General features: G+C 51.4%; 2 protein-coding genes across 14 annotated transcripts in view; one reads left to right on the forward strand and one right to left on the reverse strand.

Moving 5' to 3' along the window:
* The first annotated feature begins 238 nt into the window (after positions 1-238).
* DMAP1 (DNA methyltransferase 1 associated protein 1) lies at positions 239-8,787 on the forward strand. Of its 2 annotated transcripts, XM_086716760.1 has the most exons (11): positions 241-315; positions 489-634; positions 1,187-1,278; positions 1,544-1,739; positions 6,521-6,679; positions 6,809-6,976; positions 7,233-7,418; positions 7,548-7,619; positions 7,923-7,995; positions 8,133-8,428; positions 8,673-8,787. In XM_086716760.1, the coding sequence occupies exons 2-11, from the start codon at positions 530-532 to the stop codon at positions 8,730-8,732; spliced, it is 1,407 nt and encodes a 468-aa protein (XP_086572886.1). In that variant the 5' UTR covers positions 241-315; positions 489-529; the 3' UTR covers positions 8,733-8,787. The 2 variants fall into 2 exon arrangements, with proteins under 2 accessions (XP_025791050.1, XP_086572886.1); XM_025935265.2 differs by having other exon boundaries at positions 239-634.
* A 407-nt stretch (positions 8,788-9,194) lies between these two features.
* The window catches only part of ERI3 (ERI1 exoribonuclease family member 3), a 128,091-nt gene continuing 109,449 nt past the window's right edge, over positions 9,195-27,836 (reverse strand). For 8 of the 12 annotated variants that reach the window (XR_015254656.1, XM_086716767.1, XM_086716769.1 and 5 more), the window contains one exon: positions 9,195-9,725. Coding sequence is in view for 9 of the 12 variants with exons in the window: in XM_086716767.1 (XP_086572893.1) it covers positions 9,643-9,725 (83 nt within the window). In the remaining 3 variants the exon portion in view is untranslated. Of the gene's footprint in view, positions 9,726-16,583; positions 20,145-22,435; positions 22,529-27,836 lie in introns of those variants that run through there. The other 4 variants (XR_015254657.1, XM_086716765.1, XM_086716764.1 and 1 more) reach the window with 3 other exon arrangements.

Here is a 27,836-nt window from a genome sequence, read left to right on the forward strand (position 1 = left end):
GCGACTTCCAAGGGACAAAGCTCTGCGCTGCTTTTATAGCCCGAGATGCAACAGAGCAACATAGAGGGCAAATGCCAGAATGCAGGCAGCATCCGAACACTGGCCACCCCGTGGGAGCCAAGGCCGGTGATGAACCACCCCCTTCCCCGGGCTTTCACACTGGGACTCCAGCCGGCTCCATTTCTGCTCAGCACATACCGGAAGTGTTCCTGCCGGCCGCGTTTCGAATGCGCACGACCGGAAGTTTCTGTCCGCGGCTTTGCGGGGCTAGGGGAGCAGCGGCAGCGGCAGCTGGGGAATCCGGGTGTGGAGGTGCTGGGGCTTAGGAGGCAGACGGGGCCGTAAGGGAGACCCAGGTGGCAGGACGCAGGCGGAACCCCGATCGGACCCGGACTACTTTCCTCCTAGCGGCCCGCCCCTTCACCCCGCCCTGCTTGGGGCTGGAGTGGCTCCGCCTCCTGATCTGAGCTGTGTCCCTTCTCAGGCACTGACCCTTGACCTCGGGGCGCTCCTCCATCTCTCAGACACGATGGCTACAGGCGCGGATGTGCGGGACATTCTAGAACTTGGGGGTCCAGAGGGGGATGCAGCCTCCGGGACCATCAGCAAGAAGGACATTATCAACCCGGACAAGGTAGCAGGGGTTGCCTGAGAGCCTTGGGTATTGCGAGTGAAGTGGTGGGGAGGAGTGACAATGGGAGAGAGATGGGGGAGATGGTGGGGTGCTGCACTTCTAGTGAGATGGGCGGTAAAAGGTGTGACATAGGGGGCAGAGACTATGTGTTACCTTTATGACATGGGGCAGAGGTGGTAGGACACCCATGGGAAATGGTGGGGACCAAGAGAGTGTGGCACTTATAAGAGATGGGAGACCACACAAGAGTGTGACGCTTGTAGGATATTGGGCGGGGGGGGCAGTGGCACCAAGTCAGCGTGACATTCTGAGAGATGATGGGAAAGTATTTTCTATTCTGACAGATCGGGGATCTACTCAGGTGAGGAGGTGGGGTTGGGGACGGGAATGACTTGCTCCAACTAAGGGTGCCCCTGTGAGTGGGTTTCTCTGCTTTCATAGTGTGTCATTGTACCTGTAGGTGCTGTTTGGTTCAGGGATTGAGCTGGGCTAAGGAATTTTAAGGGAAGGGAGTCTAGGTTGTGGTTTCTATCTTGTGGTTTCCATTCTCAGAAAAAGTCCAAGAAGTCCTCTGAGACACTGACGTTCAAGAGACCCGAGGGCATGCACCGAGAGGTCTATGCACTGCTCTACTCTGACAAGAAGCAAGTATTAGAATCCCAAGTCCCCCAGGCTCTGGTTCCCGACCTATCTGCATGTCCCGATCCGTCTGCATGGTTTTCTCTGCCAGTTCTCTCTCCGGCTGCCCTCCCCAGCCAGGGCTCCTGCTTACTTAGTAGGATGCAGGATTTGCTCCAACTGCTCATTCTAGAACGTGACTTCCTTGCTGTAGGGTAGATCAGCTTGGTCCCAAAGGCTCCCTACACACTTTCTTACTCTGACTTCTCATCTCTCTGAACCTTGCTGCAGGGATGCACCCCCACTGCTACCCAGTGACACTGGTCAAGGTTACCGCACAGTGAAAGCCAAGTTGGGCTCTAAGAAGGTGCGGCCCTGGAAGTGGATGCCCTTCACCAACCCAGCCCGCAAGGATGGAGCTATGTTCTTCCACTGGCGACGGGCAGCTGAGGAGGGCAAGGACTACCCCTTTGCCAGGTTCAATAAGGTGAGCCACCACCATATGGACATAGGCCAAGATTGCTCACCCACTCTGAGCTACTCACATGACCTTTCAGCCTCCTGGGGTTGGCTCCAGAGGCACATTCAGTCTTTGTTTCAACCATCGTTACCTACTCAGTCCACGTGGCAAATACCTGCAGGGTGAGATTTCGTGGGTCTCTTCTGCCTGTGGGATCCTGTCCCTTCCTGGACCTGATCTGGTTTTTGGTGGCTGCTCTTGGCCCTTCAAATGTCACTGTTCCTCAGCTGTGTCCTTGTCTCTCTATACTTTCTCCCTAGTGTATCTCATTTTCTTTGAGGCTCCAGTTGCCTGCTGTATACCAGTGATCCCACTTAATATCTCCAGTTCAGAGCAATATCCAATCATTTACTTAACGTCTCTCCCTGAAAGCCCCACAGGTACTTCAGATCAAGTAGGTACCCTTGAGCAGAACTCATCTATTTCCTGTCTTTCTCACCCCAAACCCATATCAGTTAATGGTACCACTATCCACCCAGTTGCCCATACCAGAAACTTGGGAATCATCCTTGACTTCCCCTGTATATTCTCCAATTATTTCAGTCAACAATAGGACAGGGAGGTAGGGAAGGACAGCGAACATGTAAGCAAATAAATTCGATTCTTTCAGATTTGGGCCATCAGTAAATTGAAACCAGGATATGAATGGGCTATGAAATGAATTAAAGAGTTAACTTATAGGCGTAGGGGAGGCCTAATTTAGATAAGGTGGTCAGGTTGGGCCTCTCTGAGAAGGTGACATTTGAACTAGATCTCAGTGATACATTTAATCATTGAGTCCTGCTGATTTTGTTTCCATAATAAACCACGTTTGCCTTTGTTCTTCATCCTCTGTGCTAGCACCCTAGTCCAAGCTGAATCATCTGTGGTCTAGAAGCTCAGAGCAGGGCCTTACCCACACTCCACCAGCCAGTGAGAGGCAGCTGGGCTAGGCTAGGATTTCCTAAGCTGTTGTTCAGGCCAGTATACAATATAGCGTCACAGTCCCTGCAGCCTGGAGCAGCCTAGATTTGGGGCCTAAAAGCACTAAGGGCCTAATCCCGGGACTTCAAGTCCCAGCTTCTTCCCCCTCAGCCCAGTGTAGCCAACTGTACCTGGACAACTCTGCCTGAATGGCTCACAGGCTTCTTAGACTGAGCACATCTGGGTGTGAGCTATCATTCTTGCTTCCCCCTTCCCCCCAGGAGATCTGATTTTCTTCCATCTCACCAACATCTCAGCCCCCCGCCTCCCCCCCCCAACCCCCCACCCCAGGTCTGGTGGAGAGAGAGGCTGGAAGTGTAGGATTGAGAAGGGACAACCAAGAGGTGAGGTGTTGAGGTGATGGGTGGGAAGGTTGGATGAGATAATTTGAGGAGAAGACAGAAGAATGTTCATTTTGTATTTGATAAATGCTGCTCCATGCCAAGTCAAGCCCTGTGCATTGAGGACACAGAAATGCACCAGAAACCATATCTGCCCTCAGGAAACTCTGCATATTGTTGGGGAGGACATGAGGAGAGGCACAGGCAGTTACAGTTGGGTGGGATATGTGCTATTTTGGGAGGACCTGAAGGCCATGGAAACTTCCTGGAGAACTTAGAGCTGGAATTGAGTCTTAAAGGACGTCACCAGGCAATATTAGGAAAGGAGTTCAGTGACTTTTTCAGGCAGAGGGGCCAGCATGAGCAAAGGCATATATAAAAAACCAGTCATATGCATGGCATGCTGTAGGCATTTCCCTGTTGGTGAAGCCTAAAGCCCAGGGTAGGACATGGTGGAAGGTGAGGCCTGAGAGGTCAGCAGGGCCAGGCCAGGCAGGGCTTGGCAGCCAGGCTCAGGACTCTGGGCTTTGCCCTGACATCTTTGAGTAGCTGCTGACAGGGACAGAATGCAAGTTGGGGAAAGGGGCAAAGGGAGAGAAAGAGAATCCCAAGTAGGCTCCGTGCTCAGTGAGGAGCCTGATGTGGGGCTCGATCACAGAACTCTGGGATCATGACCTGAGCTGAAATCCAGAATTGGACACTCAACTGACTGGCAACCCAGGTGCCCTGATACTGACAAAGTTTTTAAGTAGAGTAGTGTGAGGATCTGATTTGATGCTTAGAAAGATCACGGTGACTACAGATGGAGAGGGAAGCAGAGTAAGGTGAACTAATGATGTTCCCTCCAGTACTGCCAGTTGCTGGGGTCCCGCTCTCAGTCCGTGGCTCTCCAGCTGCTCTCTTACTCACGCCCAAAACACAGGAGTGAGCGTCTTTCGTCACCCCTCACATCCAGTTGCCGAGTCCTGTGGTTTTTAACCTAAAATTATATCTGTGCCCTTTTCTTTACCTTCCACTGGTGCTGTTTTAGTTCAGTCCTCTTCACTTCTCACCTGGATTATTTCCAACACCTGTCAGCAGGTCTTTCAGGCTCTTGTTTCATCCTGTCTGTCCTAAATGCTGCAAGAGTGGTGTTTATAAAAGAGAATCGTGGTCATTTCACTGTTCTCTTTCAAAGTAACCTCATTGTCTCCTGTGACCTCTTCCCTGACCAATGTTTGTCCCCAGGCTGGATCAGATGTCACTCACTACATTCTAGGCATATCTTTGTCATCAAACTCTCCACACTGGACTAAATTATTTTTTTCAGCTGAACTGTGAGCGCTGAGAAGGTAAGGCCACTGTCTATCTTATTCAGCACTGTGTTCCCAGCATAGGTCTAGCGGGCCCATGATAAATATTTATTGAATGAATGAATGTCTCCCTCACTTTGACTGTGAGCTCCTTGGGAGCAGGCCTGCATACACAGTTCCTACGGACTTTTTTCTTTTTTTAATTAAATGTAATTAAAATACATAGGAGGGATATACTTAAGCAAGCCTGGGAAATGAGAGAGACTTCCCAGAGGAAAAGATCAAAAGGATGAGAAGTTATCTTCATAGAGGAAGGAATGTGGAACTGGGGATGCATTTCAGGCAAGAACAGCAAAGGCTGAGGGGGAGAGCCTAGCATGTTCCTGACATTGCTAGTCACTTGTTTGAAACTTTGGATGCATGAGGGACAGTAGCTGCAGAGAGAGGCCAGGTCATCTACACGTGTTTATTGGTTGATTCTGTAAATATTCATTGATACTTAACAGTGTGCCTGGCCCTGTGCTGAACCGCAAAGATAGGAAATGAACCAGACAACCCTTGTTCTTGAGTGTGTGACTTATCTAGAAGGCACTTTTATCTTAGTTTAGTGGAGAGCTTTTGAGGGGTTTAGTACAAGGTAGTTGGGTGACATGATTGATACATATTCTAGAATAGTGCTTCTCAAATTATCTGTGATGAAGAACTTTAAGAAAATATTTACAATCCATCAGAGTCTGATAAAGATAGTAAAATTACAAGAAAAGACAAAATACAAGTCCACGTTTCTTCATACTAGGTTCAGTAGCATGTGACTTCTGTGAAATCGTTATAAAGGTTTCTAAATGCCGACTCTCGATTTCCATACTTACATAGACTAGTGGGACCAGTTTGCAAACAGCACAGGTTCACAGGCTGTCCTCTAAGCAGTATTGGTCAGAGAGATCACATCTTGGCTGCTGATGGAGAATTGCTTGGGGGAGGATTGAATAGAGGCAGAGAGGTCAGTGGGCTGTTTTTCTGATTCAGGCAGTGGTAGTGGTGGTCTAGACTGCGATCTGGCTGTGAAGATAGAGATTCTGGAGGTAAAATCCACAGATTTGTGGAAGGGGAGGGGTCAAGGGTAAAGATGGGAATTAAAAATGCTTTCTAGGCTTCTGGCTTGGACACCTGTGTTGGCTGATGGTGACATTGACTGAGAACTGAACTGGAAGAGATAGGAGTTTGAGGGAAGGTGATGAGCTCAGTACTGAACACATGTATATATTTTTATTGAGTTATAATCAATATATACTGTTCATTTCAGGTGTACAACATGGTTCATATTTGTATATACTGCAAAATGATCACCACAATTAGTCTGGCTAACACCCATCACCTGAACATATTCAGTTTGAGGTGTATGTGGGACATCCAGTAGGATAAGTGCAAGAGGCAGCTGCATATAGTGTCTTGAGAGCAGGTTCAGAGCCAGTGTGGTTTTTGATTAGAGAAAAGGGACTTCCCTAGTCCAGCCTGACATTGACTCCTTCCTGGGGAAGGAGTGGCGGTGGTGCTTTTTGTCCCTGAGAAAGGTCTGGGGGTTGGGCTATGGCAGAGGGGAGGCAGGGGCATGTACAGGGGTGCATCTGTTGGGAGAAAGATTCAGGCCCCTTTTCCTAGAGGTAAGTGACTTTGGCCTGCTCTGGGGGAGCTGCAAGTCTCATTGTCACCACTGGGTGGCAGGAATGCTTCAGACAAATGTTCCAATGGACCAGGGGATCCTGGGCCTTTCTCTGTAGCTCTCTGCTCTACTCCAAAGTTAACCTTTGGACTCCACAGAAGCACTTACATGTGGGCCCCTCCCCTTAACCATGAGGACAGGAGCATGCATCCTGTTACCGGGGCTCTGGTGCTGAAGGCATGGTGAAGCTGCTTCGGGACTGAATCCAGAGGTAGGCTGTCATCTTAGAGCCTGGCGAGTTCTAGTCGAGCAGTTTGTTTCCTCACTTGGAAACATCATTTCCAGGCTGCCCTGTGCAGGGGCCTAGGAAGAGGGTTTTGCTTCGGTCCAGTTTAGAGATTGGCAATAAACAGGAGGGGCTGTGATCACAGGAGGCTGGAGCCCACTGGATGGGACATGACGTGTCCTCCCTCTGTCCCTCTGTGCCAGTAGACTGTGCAGGTTCCTGTGTATTCAGAGCAGGAGTACCAGCTCTACCTTCACGATGACGCTTGGACTAAGGCAGAAACGGATCACCTCTTTGACCTCAGCCGCCGCTTTGACTTACGTTTTGTAGTTATCCATGACCGGTATGACCACCAGCAGTTCAAGGTGAGCTGGTGTCATGCATTTTGCATGTGTGTCCAGACCCTGGGCCTGGAAGGCCCACTGCCTTTATGCTACGCCTTCCATATGCTTCTGGGTATTCATCCTCCCTTCCTGCCATGTCTTTATCCTCAGAAGCGTTCTGTGGAGGACTTGAAGGAGCGGTACTACCACATCTGTGCTAAGCTTGCCAACGTGCGGGCTGTGCCAGGCACAGACCTCAAGATACCAGTATTTGATGCTGGGCATGAGCGGCGGAGGAAGGAACAGCTAGAGCGCCTCTACAACCGGACCCCTGAGCAGGTCGGCCCTGAGCCTCACTGCCTCTCTTCCAGGTCCTGAAGCCCTTTGCCTCCGTCCTGCATGCCCTCATTTCCCTCTTCTGCAGGTTCCCTGCTTCCCCACCTATCCTCCCTCAGGAGCCTCTGTCCTTGCTCTTATAGCTTTTCCCCTCCCTCATGGTCCCTTTCCTCTCAGAGTCCCTTACAGACAGCTCAGTGCCCCTGCGCCTCACTCCCCTGGGCACCTGCACACACTTCACGGCATCTCGCTTTCCCAGGTGGCAGAGGAGGAGTATCTGCTGCAGGAGCTACGCAAGATCGAAGCCCGGAAGAAGGAGCGGGAGAAGCGCAGCCAGGACCTGCAGAAGCTGATAACAGCAGCAGACACCACTGCAGAGCAGCGGCGCACGGAACGCAAGGCCCCCAAGAAGAAGCTACCCCAGAAAAAGGAGGCCGAGAAACCGGTATGGAGATGGAGTCAGTCCAGCCCAGGGTGGAGGGCTCTGAGAGCACCTAGAGCTAGCAGGGTGTTGGGACTAACACTGGGCCCTTTCCCTGCCATGCCTTGGTCTCCATGACTTCTTCTCCCCCAGGCTGTTCCTGAGACCGCAGGCATCAAGTTTCCAGACTTCAAGTCCGCAGGCGTCACGCTGCGGAGCCAGCGGGTACGTGCCACTTCCATCACGGTTCTTGGGCCCTGGGCTCTCCACAGCCCGCTTGCTGCAGCCGTGGGGCTGGAGCACCAGGCGGGGTTGTGCCATGTGCTGCGGAGAGAGATCGCGGGGATGTGGCCGGGCTGAGGTCAAAGCACTTGCGCCCTTGCTATATTCCACTTGCCAGCTATTTCCTTTTCTGATGCAGAGCTGCCTTCCTGGGGTTAACTTCTCTTCCACTCCCCTTTGCCTTTGGTTCTCCCTCATCCTTAGCTACTTGTGGGGGAGAGGGCTTAGCAGTCTGGGTCATTGCAGATGAAACTGCCAAGCTCTGTGGGACAGAAGAAGATCAAGGCCCTGGAACAGATGCTGCTGGAGCTTGGTGTGGGTGAGTGGGGGCTGGGCCTGCAGGACCTACCCACCCAAGGCTGCCAATCAAGGCTGGGCAGGGGAGGGCATTTCCTGTTTCTGGCCTTCCCGCCGCACACACTGGCTCTGCCTGTGCCTTCCACCCACCGCCTGCAGAGCTGAGCCCGACACCCACGGAGGAGCTGGTGCACATGTTCAACGAGCTACGGAGTGACCTGGTGCTGCTCTATGAGCTCAAGCAGGCCTGCGCCAACTGCGAGTACGAGCTACAGATGCTGAGGCACCGGCATGAGGCCCTGGCCCGGGCTGGCGTCCTAGGGGGCCCTGCCACGCCAGCATCAGGCCCGGCCCCAGCCTCTGCTGAGCCAGCAGTACCTGAACCTGGTCTTGGCCCCGACCCCACCAAGGACACCATCATTGATGTGGTGGGCGCACCCCTCACACCCAACTCGGTAAGAGCCTAGATGGGCAGTGGGGAGCATGAACAGGCCCTGCACGTGAGCGAACACACGAGTGTGTACAGACCTGCTCCCTCTAGTGCCCGCAATGGGAGTGGTTACTCCGATGGGTTCTGAGACTGAGGGTAGGAGTGGGTGGCCAGTGGGCATCGCCTTCCCTGAGAGTGTGAAACACATGCACCGAGTGTGAATAGAGACTTGGGAGCCATTGACCCCAACACCTTCTGTGTCTTCTCAGAGGAAGCGACGGGAATCGGCCTCCAGCTCCTCTTCTGTGAAGAAAGCCAAGAAGCCATGAGAGGCCACACGGGGTGTGGGTGATGCTGCTGTGTAAATAGAGCTGCTGAGTTGGACTGGGCTGCTTCCTTTTCCTTCCCACCACTTGTGATGCCCCTGGTTGGGAGGGTGGGCAGGAGGGGTCACCTCACCCACTCCACGGAGTGGCATTGGGACTTGCCACTATTGAGGCCCTTAGCAGCCCTTTAACCACTGCGGTTTTATCCCAACAAATGTACTTGGTTCTATACTCAAGATGGTTCACACACAGCAGTGGCCTCAGATACCAGCAACTTCAAACATTGCCGTGTGCTCAGACAGCCCCTGTAGCCCTGTGACTATTCAGTGAGGGTCTCACAGGTGCTCCAGTGATTGCCATCCACACTGATGGCCTTGAGCAGAGCAGCCCAGAACATGCTCTAACCTTTGTATGTATTTTGACAGCATCAGGCACAGCAGCACCTGGTCCACACACACCCAGAGCCTCGTTTCCCCGACTTTATTCAGTGGCACGTTCACAGCGGGGATGGGGGTAGACACAAGGTGGGGCCTGATCTGTCCTGGAGCCCTGGGGGCACCACACACCATGCACTACAGATGGGAGGGGGCACAGGGGGGCTTGGTGGCCCCGGCAGAAGCCTGTGTACCAGGGAGGAGGCGGTGAGTGCCTGGGTCCCCCTAGCCCAGGCCCACAATGGGAGGGGCTAATACTGGGCTGAGGTTGGGGGGTTGGGGTGGGGGCCACAAAGTGTCTGCTCCAGAGGGGCCAAGTGGCCAAGCCCTTACCCCGGGCACAAGCCCACAGGGCAGGCTGGGGGACACTCTGGATGTAGAGCTGTGCCACTCTCCCTTTTCCCCTCTGGTGAGGGAAAGGAGGGTTCTGGGCTGGGCCAAGCAGCTACCCTGTCCTGCCCCATCCCGTCCTCGGCCAATCAGAACGGCTTCGATGTCTGCTTGAAGATGAAGCCTTGATACGCAAGTGTCTTCATGATGTTGGCAATGTTCTTGCAGTCATCTAAGAAGAAGAAGAGAAGACATTTAGATGGGCCTCAGGTCGTTTCCCTCTGTGCCCGTAGGTGCCCTTACATGGGTGGCGGTGGGGAGCAGGGTCAGACTCAAGAGCCACAGGCTCCAAAAGAGGGAGGGGGGTCCTGTCCCCTGGTGGCAGCATCTCCAGCCTCAGGCTGGGCTGGGTGATACTGGGCCGGCGGGAAGCCTGGTCTCAATGCTGCTCAGTCCCATAATTCATGCTGGAAATTGGCCGGCATGTCCCGCCCCGGCCCCAGCGGTGATGTATGGGCGCCGTCGCAGTAAGAAAAAGGCAGAGTAAATGTGTAATTTCTCCCTTGACGGCCCCCGGCCGCTGGGCGATCCTTCTTGTTGCCGCCGCGTGGGGACGGCCCGTCCGCCACACTCCGTCTTCCCGCCACCCGCCTTGATGTCTCCATTTCATTACTGTGCGGCCATTCATCACGCCCACGGCCAGGGTGACTTTGCCGGCACTTGCGTGTGTGAGAGAGATGTGGCCTGGGCCATAATCACTGGTAACAAGGCACAAGTCTTGGCACTTTTGAGCTGGGGCCCTGGGAGACCTGCTCTGGGGCCCAGGCTTGTGTGCTCCAACAGCAACTTGCCTGGGCACTTGCTCCTGTGCAGCCAGTGGAGAGGGCCAGCTTTGTGGTCCTTTGATACTCGGGCCAGCGATCTTCTACTAGACATGCATGTGTACTCAATCTAAACCCTGCCTCTAGCTGTATCTAAATGTCTGCACCTGCCAGAGTCTGTCCCAGCAGTTTCTCCAGTACTGGTCCCTGTAAGAATCTCCATGCTCAAAACTCCTAGAACCGTGGCAGCTGCAGGAGCAGGTACTCCAGGGCTTCAGGATCATGGACATGGGCCAGGACTTGTTTTAACACCACCAGCAGGAGGTGCAGCTGCCCAACACTTGTCCCTCTACATAAAGCCAAGGACACAAATGGCCCAAGTGCCCAGGGTTTTTCTGTTCCATTGCTCAGAGCAGCAGCCAGATCCCCATCCCTTCCACCTGCTTCTCCCCCCATCCCTCTCCCACCTCCCATAGATGCTCCTGGGCCATAACCAGGACCTCAGCCGCTACCAGCCCTCATGGGATCGATGCTGTGATTGCAGAAACATTATACTTCGATGTCATCATCAGGTGTGGGGCTGTGATAAGGTCAAGGTGGGGTCAGAAGGCCTCAGCATCTGTCAAGGGCCAACCCCTTTCATTAAGCACCTCCAGCCTGCCTTTACTAGAACCTTAGACTAGGAAATGGGGCCCAAAAAAGCTAGAAAAGGACTGTGGGAATGGGAGTCTTGGTCAGCCCGGGGCTTGTGTCACTAGCCAGACATGACTCTGTAGGCCCTGTTTAGAGCAGAGAAGTCACACAGGGTCCCGTCACATAAGACCTCAACATGAATGTACCCATGGGGGATGTGGGCATGGAAAGGTGACACAGGCTTCAGACACCTTTTCCCTCCAGGGACTCAGGAAACCATGAGGGCTGGTCTGAGGCAGGACAGTGGGAAGACGGATGGGTGGATAGTGGCGGCCATGGCAACTCTAGACGTGACCCATCCCCGTGGTTTATGGGCCGGACACGCGCCCCGCTCGGCTGAGGCCCCGTCATTTGTCTCCCTTAGTGTGTATGCCTGTGCTGTGGGGGGGGGGGGGGGGGGGGGCGGGGGGAGGGTGGAGGGAGGGGCTGTGATAGGAGGAGTGAGGCAGCTGACAGAAGGGGAAGGGGGCAGGAAGATCTTGGTAGGAGGGGCAGGGTGGAGATGGGGCAGGGAAGGGCCCCAGGAACAGGAGGGTTTATGATAGGGTCCAGAGGCTATGACGGTACTGTCAAAAGGGCTATGATAGGGTGCTTTTCTTCCCAAAGAAGTCTGGCCTTGTCAGGGCACCTCCAATCCTTCCTGTCTCCTGCACTCTGGGGACCATGGCCGCTGTGCATATTAAGAATAAGTCCCCTCGTTATCTGCAATTACCCAGCGGCCACACACCTCATTTCTTCCAGCAGAAAAGAAAATTAGTTTTCTATTGACTTCATCTGGCTCCTCCCTCATTGCTGGACAAATTGCTCAATCTGCCTCCCCTGGCCCAAGTGATGTGCCCAGCCCCTCCCCCCAGGCCACCAGCCATCCAGTGGGCAAGCACTAACCTCCCACCTGTGCTGGGCCCCAGTCTGTCCTTGACCTCCCCACACTTGACACACTCACTGGCTGGCTTCATCCACCCCTGAAGATCGCTGTTTCCAGCCTACACCTCTCCTGAGTTCTGGAACATCTCTTTCCAGATATCCATACAAACTCAAAATGTTCAGTAATGAACGAATTTCCTTCACCACATGTCTTCACTATCCCAAGAAACCTGAAAATCAGGCTTGACACTTTGCCCTCTCTCTCCCCAAATCTCAAGTATAAACTGTGGATTTTATCTTCTTGTTCTGTCTAATCATCTACTTCCCTTCATTCTGGCAGCCACCCCCCAGTGTAGACCCCCCCCATCTCTTGCTCTTGCACAGCCTGTCTTCTTTCTTCCCCCTCTAATCCATTCGCTTGTAGCCCAAGTGATCTTTCTTACACAAATCTGATCACATCCTTGTCTCTTTAAATCCCTTCAGTGGCTCCCCCTGCCCTCAGGTTCAAAGCTATACTCTTTAATATGACTTAAAGGTAAAGGCCCTGTAAAAACGGGTCCCTGCTCTCGCTGGTCTTACCCCTGCCATTCTCTATCCCCAATCCCTGTTCCAATCTCAAGGAACCACTGTTGTCTGAAAATGACAAAGTGGGTTTTGGAATCAGAGACCTGTTTCTAGTCTTAACTTTGCTCGCTGGTTGTGTGCCTGCGGCAAGTGCTTAGTTTCTTTGAACTTCAGGTTCCCCTTACTAGGGGTGATCATGGGCTACCTTTGTTAACTGTGAGTACTGAGCAGGTGATACTCACCCCCCCCCCCATGTCTTTGTACATGCTTTATGTTTGGAATATCTCCTCTTCTTGAAGGGAAGGCAAGGATGCTAGTTTCCTGGATGACCCAATGGTGAGAAGGTATACACTGTACAATCTATGGCACAGATGACATAGGAGCCAGCGCACTTGATGAAAGCAATTGTCATTCACTCCACAGACTCTGACTGACTACTGACCCTGTTTACTGAGGATTCTGGAGTCTAACTTGTTGTAACTGGTCCACTACAACAAAGAAAAAGAGATCCAGATTGGGGAGGACACTTGTTTCAGTTCACCAAGTCAGTGGTATGGCAGTTATTGGCTTCCAGCCCAGGCTCTTTTTCTAGCCCTTGAAGCTTTTCTAAGAGCCAGTGCAATCTCCTGATCAGTTTAAAAAGTCAGTAGTACAGGTAGAAAATGAGGCAATGGGGCAGAAGCTAAGAGACAGATCTGGGGTTTTTGTTTTTTTGTTTGTGTTTTTAGAGAGAGAGGGGGCACAAGTGAGCAAAGACAGAGAAAGAAAGAGAATCCCAGAAGGGGCAGAGAGAGACGAGTGAGGCTTGCGCTCACCTGATGAGGGATTTGAACTCACAAACCGTGAGATCATGACCTGAGCTGAAGTCAGATGTGTAACCAATTGAGCCACCCAGATGCCCAAATCTGGGGCTTTTAACAGGCCAGGAGTTCAGCAAGAGACAGCAGCAGGGTGAGGCTGATGACAACATGGCCTCTAGGAGAGTCCTTAGCTTGAAGCCCTGGGGCCACCTGGGTCAGCAGCACCCCCTTCTGGCTCCTCTCACTGAGGTGAGCTAATGAGGCCAGACTGAAGCTGTTATGATAAGGGGTTGGGGTGGAGGGGACACAGTCTTGTGCCCACAATGGAGGCCTCCAAAGTAGGTTTTCCTTACCTCCAAATTCTAGAAGCCTAACCTGTTTTTATGTTCCTGTGAGATCATCAGCTTGTGACAAGATGATCTTCTGTTTTGGGCATTAACATTCCTTTTTTTTTTTTTTTTTTGAAGTTTATTTTTGAGAGAGATTGAGAGAGAGAGAGAAGGGAATAGAGAGGGGGGCAGAGAGAGAGGGAGAGAGAATCCCAAGCAGACTCTGAGCTGTCAGCGCACATCCCGACATGCGACTCAATCTCACAAATGGTGAGACCATGACCTGAGCCGAAATCAAGAAGAGTCAGACACTTAACTGAATGAGTCACCTAGGAGCCCCTTGGGCATTAATATTCTTAATTTTTTAAATGTTTATTTATTTTTGAGATAGAGACAGAGCATGAGCAGGGGAGGGGCAGAGAGGGAGACACAGAATCCAAAGCAGGCTCCAGGCTCTGAGCTGTCAGCACAGAGCCTGACACAGGGCTCGAACCCACGAACCATGAGATCCTGACCTGAGCTGAAGTCGAATGCTTAACCGACTGAGCCACCCAGGCACCCCAGGCATTAATATTCTTAATGCTGGAAATATTTTTATATTTCCAAGACTATAAGGTGAGATGTGCAGCAGCTTAAATCCCTCAGGGAGGTGAGTGGGCGAGTACCTAACAAAGGATAAGCTTGCTGCCTGGGCTCAAAGGTAGTCAAATACCTGCTTGGCAAAGCTGCTAGTGGAAGGGTGGCTCAGATGACTTAGGACACCTAGTGAGAGCTTACACAGGGCAATGACCTGAGGCTGACGTGCTCTAGTTAGCTGCAGTTGTCTGGGAATTGAACAGTAGAGGGCAGGAAGTAGGGCCTGGGCCAAGGCCACCCTCAGGAGGGAAGGGGCCCTGTTCAAGGAGTTTATTCATGTACTCATTCGTTCAGCAAATACACACTGACATTTCTGTGTGCTGGGCACACACAGGCCATGCTGAGTCACAGGACTGGCTGCACAGACTCACTTGCTCCCTGCCCTCAAGGAGCTCAGAGACAGACCTGTAAGTGGTGGGGTGTGATCAGTGCTACGGGAAAAGGCAGCACAGAAAAGGCACTAAGAATCAAGAAAGGGTTCCTGGGAGGATAAAGCTAGGCAGAAGTAGGAGGCATGTGGGAGGCACTTGCCAGCAACCTGGGGTTGAAGTGGGGAGGTAGTCTTGAATAGTGAATAGCACGGGCACACTGCTGGAGGGGAAACATAGAGTGTCCCAAAAAACTTAAGTCAAGTGGGCAGGTGGGGATGACGAAGAATAAGAGGCAGGAGAGTGGCAAGAGCTGAAGCGGGCAAGGTTAGCAGTGACTGGCCAGAAGAGACCCTGGAGACTGGATGGCAAGCTAAAGAGCTTGAGTTTATTATTCTGGGAATGATGGGGAAATACTAACATGCTTGAAGGAAGAGGAAGACAGGGTTAACTCTGAAGGCATAGACACCAATTAGCAGACTGTACTATGTCCAGACCAGAAATGATGGCCCAGAATCAGGCCAGCAGCAGTGGAGATAGAGGTGGGGATATATCCATGATATGGAGAAGTGGACAGAGGCAAGAGAGTTTTAGGAAACAGAATGAATGAGCAAGCCTTGATGAGGGAATCAGGATGTAGGGGTGCAGGGGGGTGAGTCTAGGATCTTAGTACCATTCATGGAGATAAGGCAAACCAGAGGTGGTATAGGTTTAGGACAGTGATGACCTTAGTGTTAAATCTTGAGATTCCTATGGGACATCTAAATGTATTGGGCATTCCTTTACAGCTTCTAGGCTTCGTATCTCGCTTAAAAAGGCCTTCCCTATCCCAGTGCTATTAGAAAACTATCATATATTTTCTTCTAATACTTTGTTTTTATATTTAACTTTTTAATCTGTCTGGAATTTACTTTCGTATATGGTGAGAAATAGAAGATCTAACTTTACTTTTTTCCCTAGTGGTCAGCCGCTGTCCTATCACCATTGATTGAACTGTCTACACTTTCCCCACCCTTCTGAAATGATGCCTCTATTATATATACAATTCCCATACGTGAGTCTGTTGGAGCTAGGAAAGAGAATGAACACAAAATGATCAAAGAGGCAAAATGGAGTGGGAGACATCAGGGGCAACAGGGTGACAAGCTGCTGACCTTATAAGAATGCAATGCAGTGTGGCCTAAAGGAAGATTCAGACAAACCTGAGGCCTCCTGTCTAAAAAGCTCAGCCTGGTAACACACTTTATTAGTGATCTCCAGGAGCTGGTGAGGAATGGGGCCAGAGCCCATGGAGCAGGGACCAACAAAGACAGGGTGGGGAGAATAGAACTGGGAGCAGGAATCTTGGTAAGGATGAGAGAGCAAGAACCCTGGTGTATTCATATTCTAGAACCTCATTTTGCCACGACATCCTTCTGTTTGGACATCTTGGCAAGCATCATGCCTGGGAGCAAAGGGCTAATGGGGTCAATGCTGGGCCTGCTTGACACAGGACAGTGAGATTAATAAGTCCTCAGCCCCAGATGGGACATACTTATACTAAAAAATTATTTGTTGTTTGCCTGAAATTCAAATTTAATTGGTGTCCTATATTTTTATTTGCTAACTGGGCAACTCTATGCTGGAGGCCAGCATCTCAAGCTACAGCTGGGTACAATTCAGGTTACAACAGCAAATGGTAGTTTAGAAGGAAGACAGGAGCCAAGGCAGTGAATTTAGGACTGAACCAGAAGAGGGCCCCTGAATATCCTTAGATTCTGGGTTCGAATCCAAACTCCATCACTTTAAAACTATGAACTTGAGGGGTGCCTGGATGGCTATTGGTTAAGTGTCCGAGTCTTGGTTTTGGCTCAGGTCATGATCTCACAGTTTGTGGGTTTGAGCCTCCCGTCTGGCTCTGTGCTGACAGTGCAGGGCCTGCTTGGGATTCTCTCTCTCCCCCTCTCTTGCTTGTGCTCTCTCCCCACCCCCCCCAATAAATAAATAACCCCCCAAAAAAGTAACTGTGAACTTGAGCAAGTTACCATACTTTTATTTCACCTCTCTGTGTCTTGGTTTCTTCTTTTCTAAAATGGGAACAATAATGATAATTATAGTAACTACGTCCCTCAAAGGGTTGTTGAAAAGATGAAATGAGTTTTTATTTGTGAAGTACTTAAAACAGTGGCTGGGTTAGTGATTATTATTGTGGTTGCTATTCCAATAATACCCAATAATAATGTTATTCCAGCAGTAATACTGATATCCCACAACGCCCTGTTCCTTGTCCCAGACATGGCCCACATAGTCCCCTGGGAGCCCAGACAGGGCTACCTTGGCCCACCCGACACCACTCCCAGATATAGACTCCTCTCCCCACAGACACGGCTCCCATACCTCCCTCTGCTTCCCGCAAGGCAGGGCCCTTATAGCCTCAACTCCAAAGTGACCCCTTCTTCCAGCCCCTCCCTGCTGCCCCCTCCACCCCACCGAGGTGCCTGGAGGTGCCACAGGGCTGATGGTGAAGGATGACGGTGGTTCCACAATAAGGGGAAAAGGCAATTTCATCTTGATTAGCAGGCGATTTCTCTCTCCGTAATAAGCGCGCTCCAAATAATTAGCGTGTTTTACGTAATAATGAAATTACAGAAATGCAGTCCACTTATTCAAACAACTCACCATTACCATATTTTTAAATATTAGACTTAATTAGAGTTTATCACTTCAGAGAAGTATGCGGACCGAAGATGTTTTTAAAAAAATCCTCATAAAGTGTTTATTAAGCGCTGGTAAAGCTGGGATAATGATGTGTTTGGAAATTAAGGCAATCAAACACTTACCGCCGCTCCTGGAGGCCGGGCATGGAAATGAGGCCATTACACGCCCATTACCCGCCAGCTCACAGCCACTTGGGGGGGCGGGGAGAGGATGCGCCTGGCCGAGAGGGCATAGTGCCCGGAAACGCTTGTGCCAACATCCCACAACAGCCTGGCCAGTAAGCAGGCATCAAAGCCCTTATGTCGCTTACATCACATTTGGCTACTAGGAGCCCAACTCACACTCGGCCAGGCAAATGGACTGGATTGGTCCCAAATGCCAAAGAAGACACCCAAGACCAAATCTTATCCAGACTCCCGGGCCAGGCAGGACCTGTCACCTCCATTCAAACCCTAGTGCAGAGTGGGGACAGGGCCAGCTTGGGTAGCCAAGACAGGTCAGTGAGAGGCAGAGCCTGAGGAAGCTACAGATCCAAAGCAGGTGACCACTCCCAACTATGGGCCACACAGGAAAGGGTAGCTATAGTCCAGGGTCTAGGAGGGAGCTAGGGAAATGTGTCAGGAGCCAAAGATACAGAGGAGCAGGGGTCAGGCCCAGGAACACACCTGGGGACAGACCTTCATCAGGGAAAGCAGGCAAGAAGGGTGGTGGGAGAGGGGCTGGTGGCTCTAGGCCCCATTTATCGCAGTGAATAACTAATTCCAGAATTTATAGTGCTGGGTTTTTGTTCTGTGGCCATTTATATCTGCGAGGGGAGGAAATGAAGAGGCAGCACGGACGCCACATCTTTCTGTGTTATTGCTTGTCTGCCATTTGCAAATCATTATTAATTGTGGGCCCTGGTGGCGGGCTGGGTGGGGGCCGGGCTGGGTACATCCACATAGCTCTTCATCAAGGACCCCAGCCGCTGCCCCAGAGAGCCAATTACCCCGCCCTGATTGGGATCAGATAAAGAGGGAATTTTTACAAATTAGGGAATAAATAGAATTTCCACACAGGGCGCGGGCAGGACCTGAGAGGCTGTAATGAAAAACCATCCGTCACCATCAGCGCGGCCTGGGCACGCAGCCCCGGCACTCCCTCCCCTTGTGGGCCCGCCCTAATGCTCAGGGGCCTGGGCGTACAGGTCTAAGGACATCGCTACTCCCCTACCCCGGGCCCAGAAGCAAGGAGAGGACTTCTCTGTTGGGGCTCTACATCCTTTGGGCTGAAGAGGTCTAGGCCCCAGCTCTGACACTGTCCCTACTGCCTCCTCTTCCTTTCCCTGTCTGCCTCTCCCTCTGGATCGTAACAAGGAAGAGTCTCAGGTGGTCATGAGACAGGCCAGAGTTGGGGACCACAGGGCAGAGACCACATCCATGCCCCTACAGCTATGGCAGCCCTAGGGCAGAGCCCCAGCCCTGTGGACCACTCACTCTGGGCTCCCATTAGCGCTCCTCCCCTTGGATCATTAAATATGTATATCTTATTACACGCCTTGTTAGAGTATCGAGCTCTATTGACTGATGATAAATCCTGAGCCTCGTCCTGGCCATAAATTTATCTGGAGATGATGAAGACTCAATAATCTAGTCAGGCAGATAATATCATCGGGCCTTAAAAAAGATCATTACATTATATGTCAGAATTAAAAGTGAAATACGCCAGAGTAACAGGGCGGCTGTTCTGGCCATGACAACGGGTGCCTGCCTCCCCCACTCATTCCCAGCCAAGGCCCCATCCAGACAGAGGGGCTGAGAAGCCTCACCCTCCTTCTGACTCTGGAATACTACAGCTGGAAGCCAGAGGGTAGTCAGATAACAGCCAAGTGAAGGGGACCTGGATGGGGAGGGGCATCCAGGCAGCTACCGAGAATAGGTGAGCACATCTGCCATTACTGGCAGCCATCTCTGCCCCAACCAAGCTTCCATCTTACCCTGTCCCTAGGGGTCTCCTGAGGGACTATCTTCTGAAGGTCCCTGAGTGGCTTTAATAGGAAGGTGATGGCCTTACCCCTTTCCAGAGTGGCCTGACCAACCAGGGTAGATTTTTTTTTCCAAAATGGGAACACTGGGATACAGAGAGGTTAGGCTATTTGCCAGTATTGCCCCAGGCACCTGTGACCTGGCCCCAGACCTGTGTGCCAGCAGCCTATGTGAAACCCTACTTGTGAGCATGTGCTATCAATCCAGACCCTGGCTACCTCCTTCTCAAGAGACCTGCTTGTCCTAGCCTCTATAACCTGTCATTTGAGAAACTTGCTGCCAGTCTCTTGGTTCTTTGACCTCAGCACTAATGACCATTTCTACTGTATCTTATTTCCACTCATTTCCACAGTTACACCCTCTACCTTTTTAACATCCTCCACTGCTCATCCTTTGAAATATTAAATTCAAATCTTCCTAGTTACTGGCAATAATACACTTTTCTTTCATCTCACTGGAACCTTGAAACATTAATACCTCTACTCTTTCCAGATAAACCACCCACCTCCTCTCTTCACTTTCTTCCCTACTTTTGACTGCTCACCCAATAGCCATTCCCTTTCTGCCAACCTGGCAGAACTCACTCCTCCCTCACATGACCAGGGTGAATCTTCTGTGTCTGAGCCACTTGTGGAGATCCTATCCCTCTTGCCGGTCATTGGTTTAGGGGTGGCCTTGGGTTCTGGCTACTGAGATGTGAGGGTAAGTTTGCTGAAAGACCTTCAAGGAAAACTTCACTCTTATGAAGAGAAACATGAGGAGGAAATAGTCCTTTATATTCTGCTGGATGTTTTCATGTCTGCCCATAATGTCTGAGACTGCAGAAGCCATCTTCCAACCGTGAGGGGAGTTAGCCTGCGAAGAACATGTTGAAGATAAAAGAACAGAAAAATGGAAAAAATCTGGGTCCTTTATGACATTGCTGAGATGCTGAATTAACTAACCCTAGCATCATCTTATGTCTAAACTTTTGTGAGGTAATAAATCCTATTATTTAAGGTATCTTGCACTGGGTTTTCTTTTTCTTGTAGCCAGAAGCACAGAAGCATAGTAACTGATATAGAAGGTACAGACAGGAAAGAGAATGATATAACAAATGCACCTTATAACATAAACTTAGCTAAAGGGAGGAGGGAGGGCAAAGGGCAATGAGGGCGCTGTCATTTCAAGCCAGGAAGTTGGTTACTCCTGTTATGCTCTCTTGAAACATATGACCAAATTGTTTCCTGTTATATCTCAAGACACAGGCCATGTTACTACTAAAAAGGCTAAAGAGTCAAGTTTTGATGGGAACCCACGTGAAAACAGAGAGGGGAAGAAAATACAACTTAATGAAGAAAAATTTTTTATGTCTGTGGCTTGCAATCTAAGGTGACTAAAAGTCCTACAGCTCCACAGAGTCATCAGGGGCTCAGACTTCTTTCTGCCCCTTTCAGCATGTTGCTTCCAATTTCTAGGTTATCGTATGGTCCAAAATGGCTGCAGGTGCTCCAAGCATCACATCCACATTTTAGGAAAGAGGAGGAAGGAAACAGCAAGAATAATGTACTTCCTGACTGAGTCACTTCCTCTTAAGTACTGTTCCTGAAGGTCCCACACAACGCTTTTCCTTCTATCTCACTGGCCAGAACTCAGGGACATAACCCTATCTAGCTGTATGAGGAATTAAAAAAATAGCGTTTTAACTGGGTACACACTACTGCCCCTACAAGGGCTCCTCCATTCAGTGAGGAAGGAACACAACGGATATTAGGTACGTACTAAGCAGTTTCTGTCCTAGCAACGTAACCGACACACCTCACGCAGGACCTTGGAGTCCATGGTCCGTCATCTCAATCCTTTCTTTCTCCCTTTTCCTTCCATCACTCTTGCCTGGAAAAAACTCAAACCGCCTTCTCTATGTTTGCACTGGGCTAAATGTGACTAGAGAACACTGCAACCATATAGAGTAGGGACACTCATAAAATCATAGTCCTCAACCTCAAGTGGGTATATAAAACTGCCCAGCCGATCTCCTATGTTCCTGATCAGTGTGCATTCTCTTTCTCTCCATTCTCTACTTTCTGCCATTCTCAAGTCCCCCTCCCCTTCCCTCCCCCCACTCCCATCCCCCTCCTGCCTTTGTGCCTTACTTCACAGGAAACACAGGAGGCGCTCTCCTCTCACCTGTTAAGAGAGAGGGTACGTCCCTGCCAGCACTTCTAAAGCCCACCCTCACTCCACCTGGGTTTTCCACTCCCCTTCCTTTTCGGGGGCCTTATGTGATGAGCAATCCCCTTTTTCTCTGATATAGTCTCTACTGTTTTTCTGCACTGCTTTCTTCACATAAGCATGTAAATATACCAAATCTCTCCCATCTTTAAAATTTTTTTTAAGTTTATTCATTTATTTTCAGAGAGACAGAGACAGTAAGAGTGGGGGAGGGGCAGAGAGAGAGGGAGAGAGAGAGAATCCCAAGCAGGCTCTGCACTGGTAGTGCAGAGCCCAATGCGGGGCTTGAACCCATGAAGCTGTGAGATCACGACCTGAGCCGAAACCAAGAGTCGGTTGCGTAACTGACTGAGCCACTCAGGCACCCCAAATCTCTCCCATCTTTAAAAACAACTTTGCCTTAACTCCTTTTTCCACGTGGCTGGTACCCAAGTACTCTCCTCCTTTTCACAACCAAAGTTTCCAGTTAAGCCTCAAGGTCTCATTACCCAATCTCTCCTCCTTTTCATGGCCAAACTTCCTGGCTAACCAGGTTAACCACCGCTCAGTCTTCCTCATTTCCCACCCTGCAAATCTGATTTCCCCACCTGAGTCTTACTGAACCGCTTTCTCTAATGATCCTTACGACCTCACAGGGCTGAAGTCCAATAGCAGCTTTTCAGGTTTCGACTGCCCCTTACTCACACCCTGAAACTCTTCTCCCTTGGCTTTAGCGATAGCACCTTCCCTCTCTATCCAACTCCTCCCGCTTCTCTGTACTCGTCTTTCTTCTGATCATCCCTACAAAGTGGGTGTTAGAGCTGCCACTGGCCCCCTTCTCTTGCCACTTTCTACTCTCAACCTGGGCAAACTTATCCAGCCCTAAGCTTTATCTACCATATATTTCCCAGTGATTTCTAAACCTATATTCCCACTACCACCACCTCTCACCTAGGAGACAGCAGTGCCCCCGCCAATCTCCTCCATGGTGTCCTTCTAAGCCACAAATCTGGTCATTTCACTCCCTGTCTTAAAACCCTTCAATGATCCTGGAACAAAAAAAGGACAGCATTGGAAACACTGGTGAAATCCAAGTAAGACCTACAGTTTAGCTAACAGTATAGTACACATGTTCATCTCCTGGTGCTAGTAATTGTACTGTGATTATGTAAGCTAGTTAACATTAGGGGAAACTAGGTAAGAGATGCACAGAAACTTTCTGTAATGTAAAATCAGTTCAAAGTAAAAAGTTCAAGAGTTCATAATTAAAACAACAACTACCTCCAACAGCAGCACCTTGCAGCTCTCAGGACAGTGTCCCAACTTCTTTATAAAGTTCCAGAGATCTGCCCAGGTTTCCCTCTAAGGCCTCATCTTACCCACTCTCCTGCTCGACCCCCAAGTTCAGGCTCTTTTGCTTCTCAGCTTTTTCACATGCTCTTCCTTTTGTCTGGCAAGCCCCAACCCCTGCTATCATTTCCTGAAGTGCCTTACCTGGGCCCTCATGTTTGTGTTAGGAATCCTTCTATGTGTTTTCACAGCACCCAATGTTCCTCCACTGTGATAGCCTCTGTCACCTCCTGCTAGACCACAAACCCAAGGGCACTAATGTTTCCTGTGCAGAGGCCCTCAGTAAACATGTATTAAGTGGAAGAAAGGAAGAACTAGAAAAAAAAGAGGGAAGCTGGGAGACGAGATCACAGGTGAACGTACTCCAGCCCTGACGTGTTGCCTGAGGCCTAGACATGCCCAGGTCCTGAAAACTAGTCAAGGTCTTTGTTCCCAGCTTCCAAAGTGCTGAGGGCTTCAGCCTCTTCCCCACTGCCACTCCTTCCAAGTATCTTGCTTTCCTTAAGACCTGCTGGGCCAGGAGACTGGCTGGGACCTGAGCTCTCAGCAGTCCAGCCACCAGTCTGTTCAGCAAACCAAGGCATCTGGGGGTGGTAGTAGTGGTGTTGGGGCTCCCCAGTCCTAGCCAATGATGCCCTGGAGAAGGGCCTGGCTGTGCCTGGGGACTCTGCAAGGGGGGCTGTCCTCCCTAAGCCCAGTCCCACCTGGTAAATATTTCATCCTCAAGCTGCTCAGCTAATCCCTATTAATTTCAATACCGCCGCCTTGCCTGGCTCAGCTCCCAATGCATTATTTATCCCCTTTGTTTGTTTGTCGCTAACAGGTGGGCCCCAGCGGAGGCGCTGACTGGGGACAAGCCCACTCCATCACAGTGTGGCTGTGAATTAATCATGAGGACTAATGGGAAGCACCTCAGCTCCAGGCACTGCCCTAGCTGCCTCCCCCTGCCCTGGCACCCAGGGGTGGGCCAGGGCCACCCCAGCTCTACTTAATTCAAAACAACACATTTTATTTACTATCTGCCTACACGAGTCAGACTCAAGGTTACCCTTTGGGGATATAAGCTGAACAAACAGATGTAAATTCCTGCCCTCAGGAAACTTACAATCCAGTTGGGGAGAGAGGCGTTAAACAACTATTTCTTTGGACCGTGAGGAAATGCTGTGCAGGGAGAGTGCTAGGTGTTAGGAAGCTGTGCACAGGGGAGGACCTGACCAAGTCTAGGGGGTCAGGGAAGGCTTCCCTGGGGAAGCAAACTTTGAGCTGTGCTCTGAAGGATGAGCAGGAGTTAATCAAGACAAGGGATGGGAATGAGGGGCTCCCAAGGACAAAAAAGCCATGTGGGAAGGCCCTGAGGTGAGAGAAGGAATGGCAGTTTCCAGAAAGTGGGGGAGGACCTTGTGTTGGAGTGCGGGGGCATGAGGAGAATGGCCTGAGAGTGGCCAACAAGGTCCAGCTTGGGATGCTCTTCTCCCTAAATGACCAGCGTTTGTCCTGGTGGATTACCATGGACTCATCCTGAACACTTGATACGCGCACTCACACCACCTCTGCTGACTTGAGCAACATCTGATTTCTTGACCTTCTGCTTGTGGCTCCTGAGAGACGGTCAAGATCATTAATCCTCAATCGCATAGACTAGGAAACTCAGGTGAGCATTCACCCTGGGGCTTATGAGAAGGCCTGTATGGGCGTCACAGCTCAGGTGTGCCCATGGCAGGACAGGGCTGGATCTGGCCCATTGACTTTGTGTGGGGACCAGGTACAGGGCTGGGAACACTGACCTGCCTCAGCCACAAGTGCTCACATCACCTCCCTCACCTCTGAAACCCAGCACTGGACTGGGTACCCAGACCTCAGTAAGCATCTTCCGAATGAATGGCTGATCAAAAGTAAACACCCCACCATCCCCCACAAAGATCTTTTTCCCAGACACTCCCTTTAAAACTTTTCCAGAGATTTAAAATAGACTCAGGCTTTATAGTAAGCCTGGGAGGTAGAAGCCATCATCAATCCCATTTTAAAGAGGAAGAGACAGAGGGCTGGGGTGGTGAATGTCTTACCCAGGACCACACAGCCAGGAAGTGATGAGCCCTAACTAGAACAAGGTCATCCTGTTTCCAGGCTCCTGGCTCCATCACATCCATAGGTCTGCCCCTCTGTGGGCATCTCCCCAGGAATCTTCCTTGGTGGCTCCAGGGATCCTAGCTCTCAAGAATGACCTCAAAAGGCACCTTGTTTATGAACCAAGTGTAGCTCTGCCAGGGCAGAGCCCTCACTATGCACATGGTCAGGGTTTGTAATTCTATTCAAAGTGGCCACTTTGAAAATCCATATGTCTCCAGGCTCCCTGTACATCATGGTGTCAAGTCCTGGAGCAGAGGCATCCATCAGCACCTCCCGATGCCATGGTCTGTGTGTCCACATACCTGTTCCCACCCACGTGCCTGTCCTTGGCTCCTGGCTGCTCTGGCGGCACTGCCCCACTCGGTGCAAAGGCTCATGCTGGCCTGCCTGCTTGGCCCAGCCATACCATTACCTTCAGACTAGTCTGGCTAGCTGCTGGGCCCCACCCCAGCCCTAAATGTGTCCTCTGCTCTGCCTGGTTCTCTGCTCTCTTGGAGCCAGGCAGCCAGCACGGAGGCAGCCTCGATAACTCGCTAACGTGCTGCCCATGCTGTTCTTAAAAATTTATGACTGTGCAACATGAAAAATCCGGCTGAGGAGCCGTCATTAGCGGCGCTGCCTCCTTCCCCCACCAGAGCCGCCCTCGTAAATTGAGATTTATGGCTGCAGCAGGCGGGGTGGGGGCGTGTGCAGGCGGTGAGGATGTTGTGGGGGAGACAGGGAGACCGATGGATGAGACAGTGGTGGGGCCAGGGGCTCCCCCCTGCGGCAGCTCCAGTTTATCACAGTCTGCGGTGATACCCACGGAGAGTAAGGTCTGGCCTGGGGTGTTAGCCTGGCACTCATGCTGGAATCCGCTTAGCAGTGTGACTGGAGGGGGAGGGGCCTATCCTGTGCCAATCACTGGCTCCTTCAGGTATAGGACCAGATCCTGAGGTCCAGGTGCCAAGCAAAGGCCTCATAGGAGGATGATTTGAGGAGGGTCATCCTTGCTGGAGTCACAAGACTGGGGCCCCCAGAGCCAGCTTCTCCAACTGTAAGCATGTAGGTTGGGCAATGATTGTGGCATCCCAACCAGAGAACTGGAGGAGAGGTAGGAAGGGAGCAGAAGGGTGCCAGCAGTCTTCCCTTCCCTCTCTTCTCTCTGGTAAGAAGAGCCAGTGAAGAGGACATTAGAGTCGGGAGTGCAAGTACCAGACCCTGTCACAAAGTGTCCCCAGACAGAGGCCAGACTGGGGCTGAAGAGAAAAGGTGATCCCACAAGCCCCCCCACCCCAAACCCCCCGCATATCCCCCCACAGGCCCTCCCTATTACCTCCCTGCTGCCTCCTCCCCTGCTCACTTAGCCCTGTCAGCCAGGCCATTATGAAATTGGGGTTTCATTTACAGACTAATTAAACATTACAGCTTGTTCACAATTACAACGCGGGGATGAGGGAGTAACTAATTACGGAAGAAATGAGCTAACATTTATCTCTGCTCCCACCCTCCCTCTCCCTACTGCCCCCCCCCCCCCCCGCCCCAATCTGGCTTCCTCCTACTCTCTGGTCAGTACCTACTCTCTAGGCTTGTTTTCAGGATGGGGGACTAGAAGGGCTCAGCACCCACCCACCCACCCTGGACACAAAATCCGACTGCTGCTCCCAGACGCTCTGGGGAGGGGTGAAGTTCCCAGGGCCCTGATGCAGGAGACAGGGCTTTTGTGCAAGACCTTGGGTGTGACTGAAGTATGGAACCCTGTGATGGTATGTGTGACTATTACATGGGGGGTGGGGGGAACACTCCACTGTGGTGTGTGAGTGTGACAGTTCTGTAAGGCTGTGTGGCTCTCTGTATCTTTATCTTGCAGGGCAAGGTTTTGGTGTGATTGCTGCAGACAACTATTTATGAGACGGGGTATGTGTGTGAATGAACCACACCTTCACCCTCAAGCCCTGGACACAAAAGAAAAGAACTGGGTGGCTGCAGGAGGTGATGGTCAAAGCAGCCCTGGGCCCAAATCTCCACTGCGCAGCCCTACTCACTCCTGCCTCCCAAGCAAGAAAGGGAGCAAGGTTACCCTGTTCTGGGGGCTTGGCTCATCCCTGCCCTCAGGTTGGTCTGGGCTTCTGGCCAGATGCCCCTGGGGCCCAAGAAGCCTCCTGGGGGCCTGGGGTGCCCCCTGTGGGCAGGAGTCCTGGGGTCTGGCTGGCCTGCTGCAGAGTTTAATAATAGTAACAGTGAGAGTAAGCGTTTCCATCCTTCCTGCCTTTGGGCAGAAGAAGAAAGGAAAGAGGAGGGAGAGGAGGGAGTGGAGGGAGCGGGCTGAAGGGAGGCTTTGAGGCCTCAGAACTCACATCAAACGGCCGGATCTGGGCCTAATTGTCTGACCCCTGCCCCTGCCTTCAATCAGCTCTGCGGCTCCCCGCCCGCCCCTCGCCTAACTAGCAGCCATGTTCTCCTCATTAGGACAAGCTCCCCTTGCACACGTGTCCCCGGACATGTCCCTAGCACTCCCAGCTCCCAACCCTGCCTGGTGGGAGGGTACAGTGGGGACCCAGTTTTGGAGGGGCCCCTGGGACAGCTATACCCTCTGCCACCACAGCTGCCTGGACTGAGCTGCTCAGCCCCTCTCCTTGAGCTGCAGGGGCCTGGATGCCACATGTGGTGACATATTCCTGGGCTGGCTCAGCCGCTGGGTGCGTTCTGTCCTCTGTGCGTCCTTCTTGCTACAGCCCGACTGTCTGAGACACACTGCTCCTGAGGGTGGATGTGTTTGAACCCTCCCTTTTGGTCTGGTTCAGCCAGGCAGGGGGCCTGGTCTGGGTCAGGGTCTGTGTTGAGAGGCCAGGAGCAGAAGGAACGTGTCTGCCCGCTGTACAAGGGTGGTTCCTTTCAACG

This window comes from Puma concolor, chromosome C1, assembly GCF_028749965.1.
Source record: "Puma concolor isolate L17-30 chromosome C1, mPumCon1.1.hap2, whole genome shotgun sequence".
NCBI lineage: Eukaryota > Metazoa > Chordata > Mammalia > Carnivora > Felidae > Puma > Puma concolor.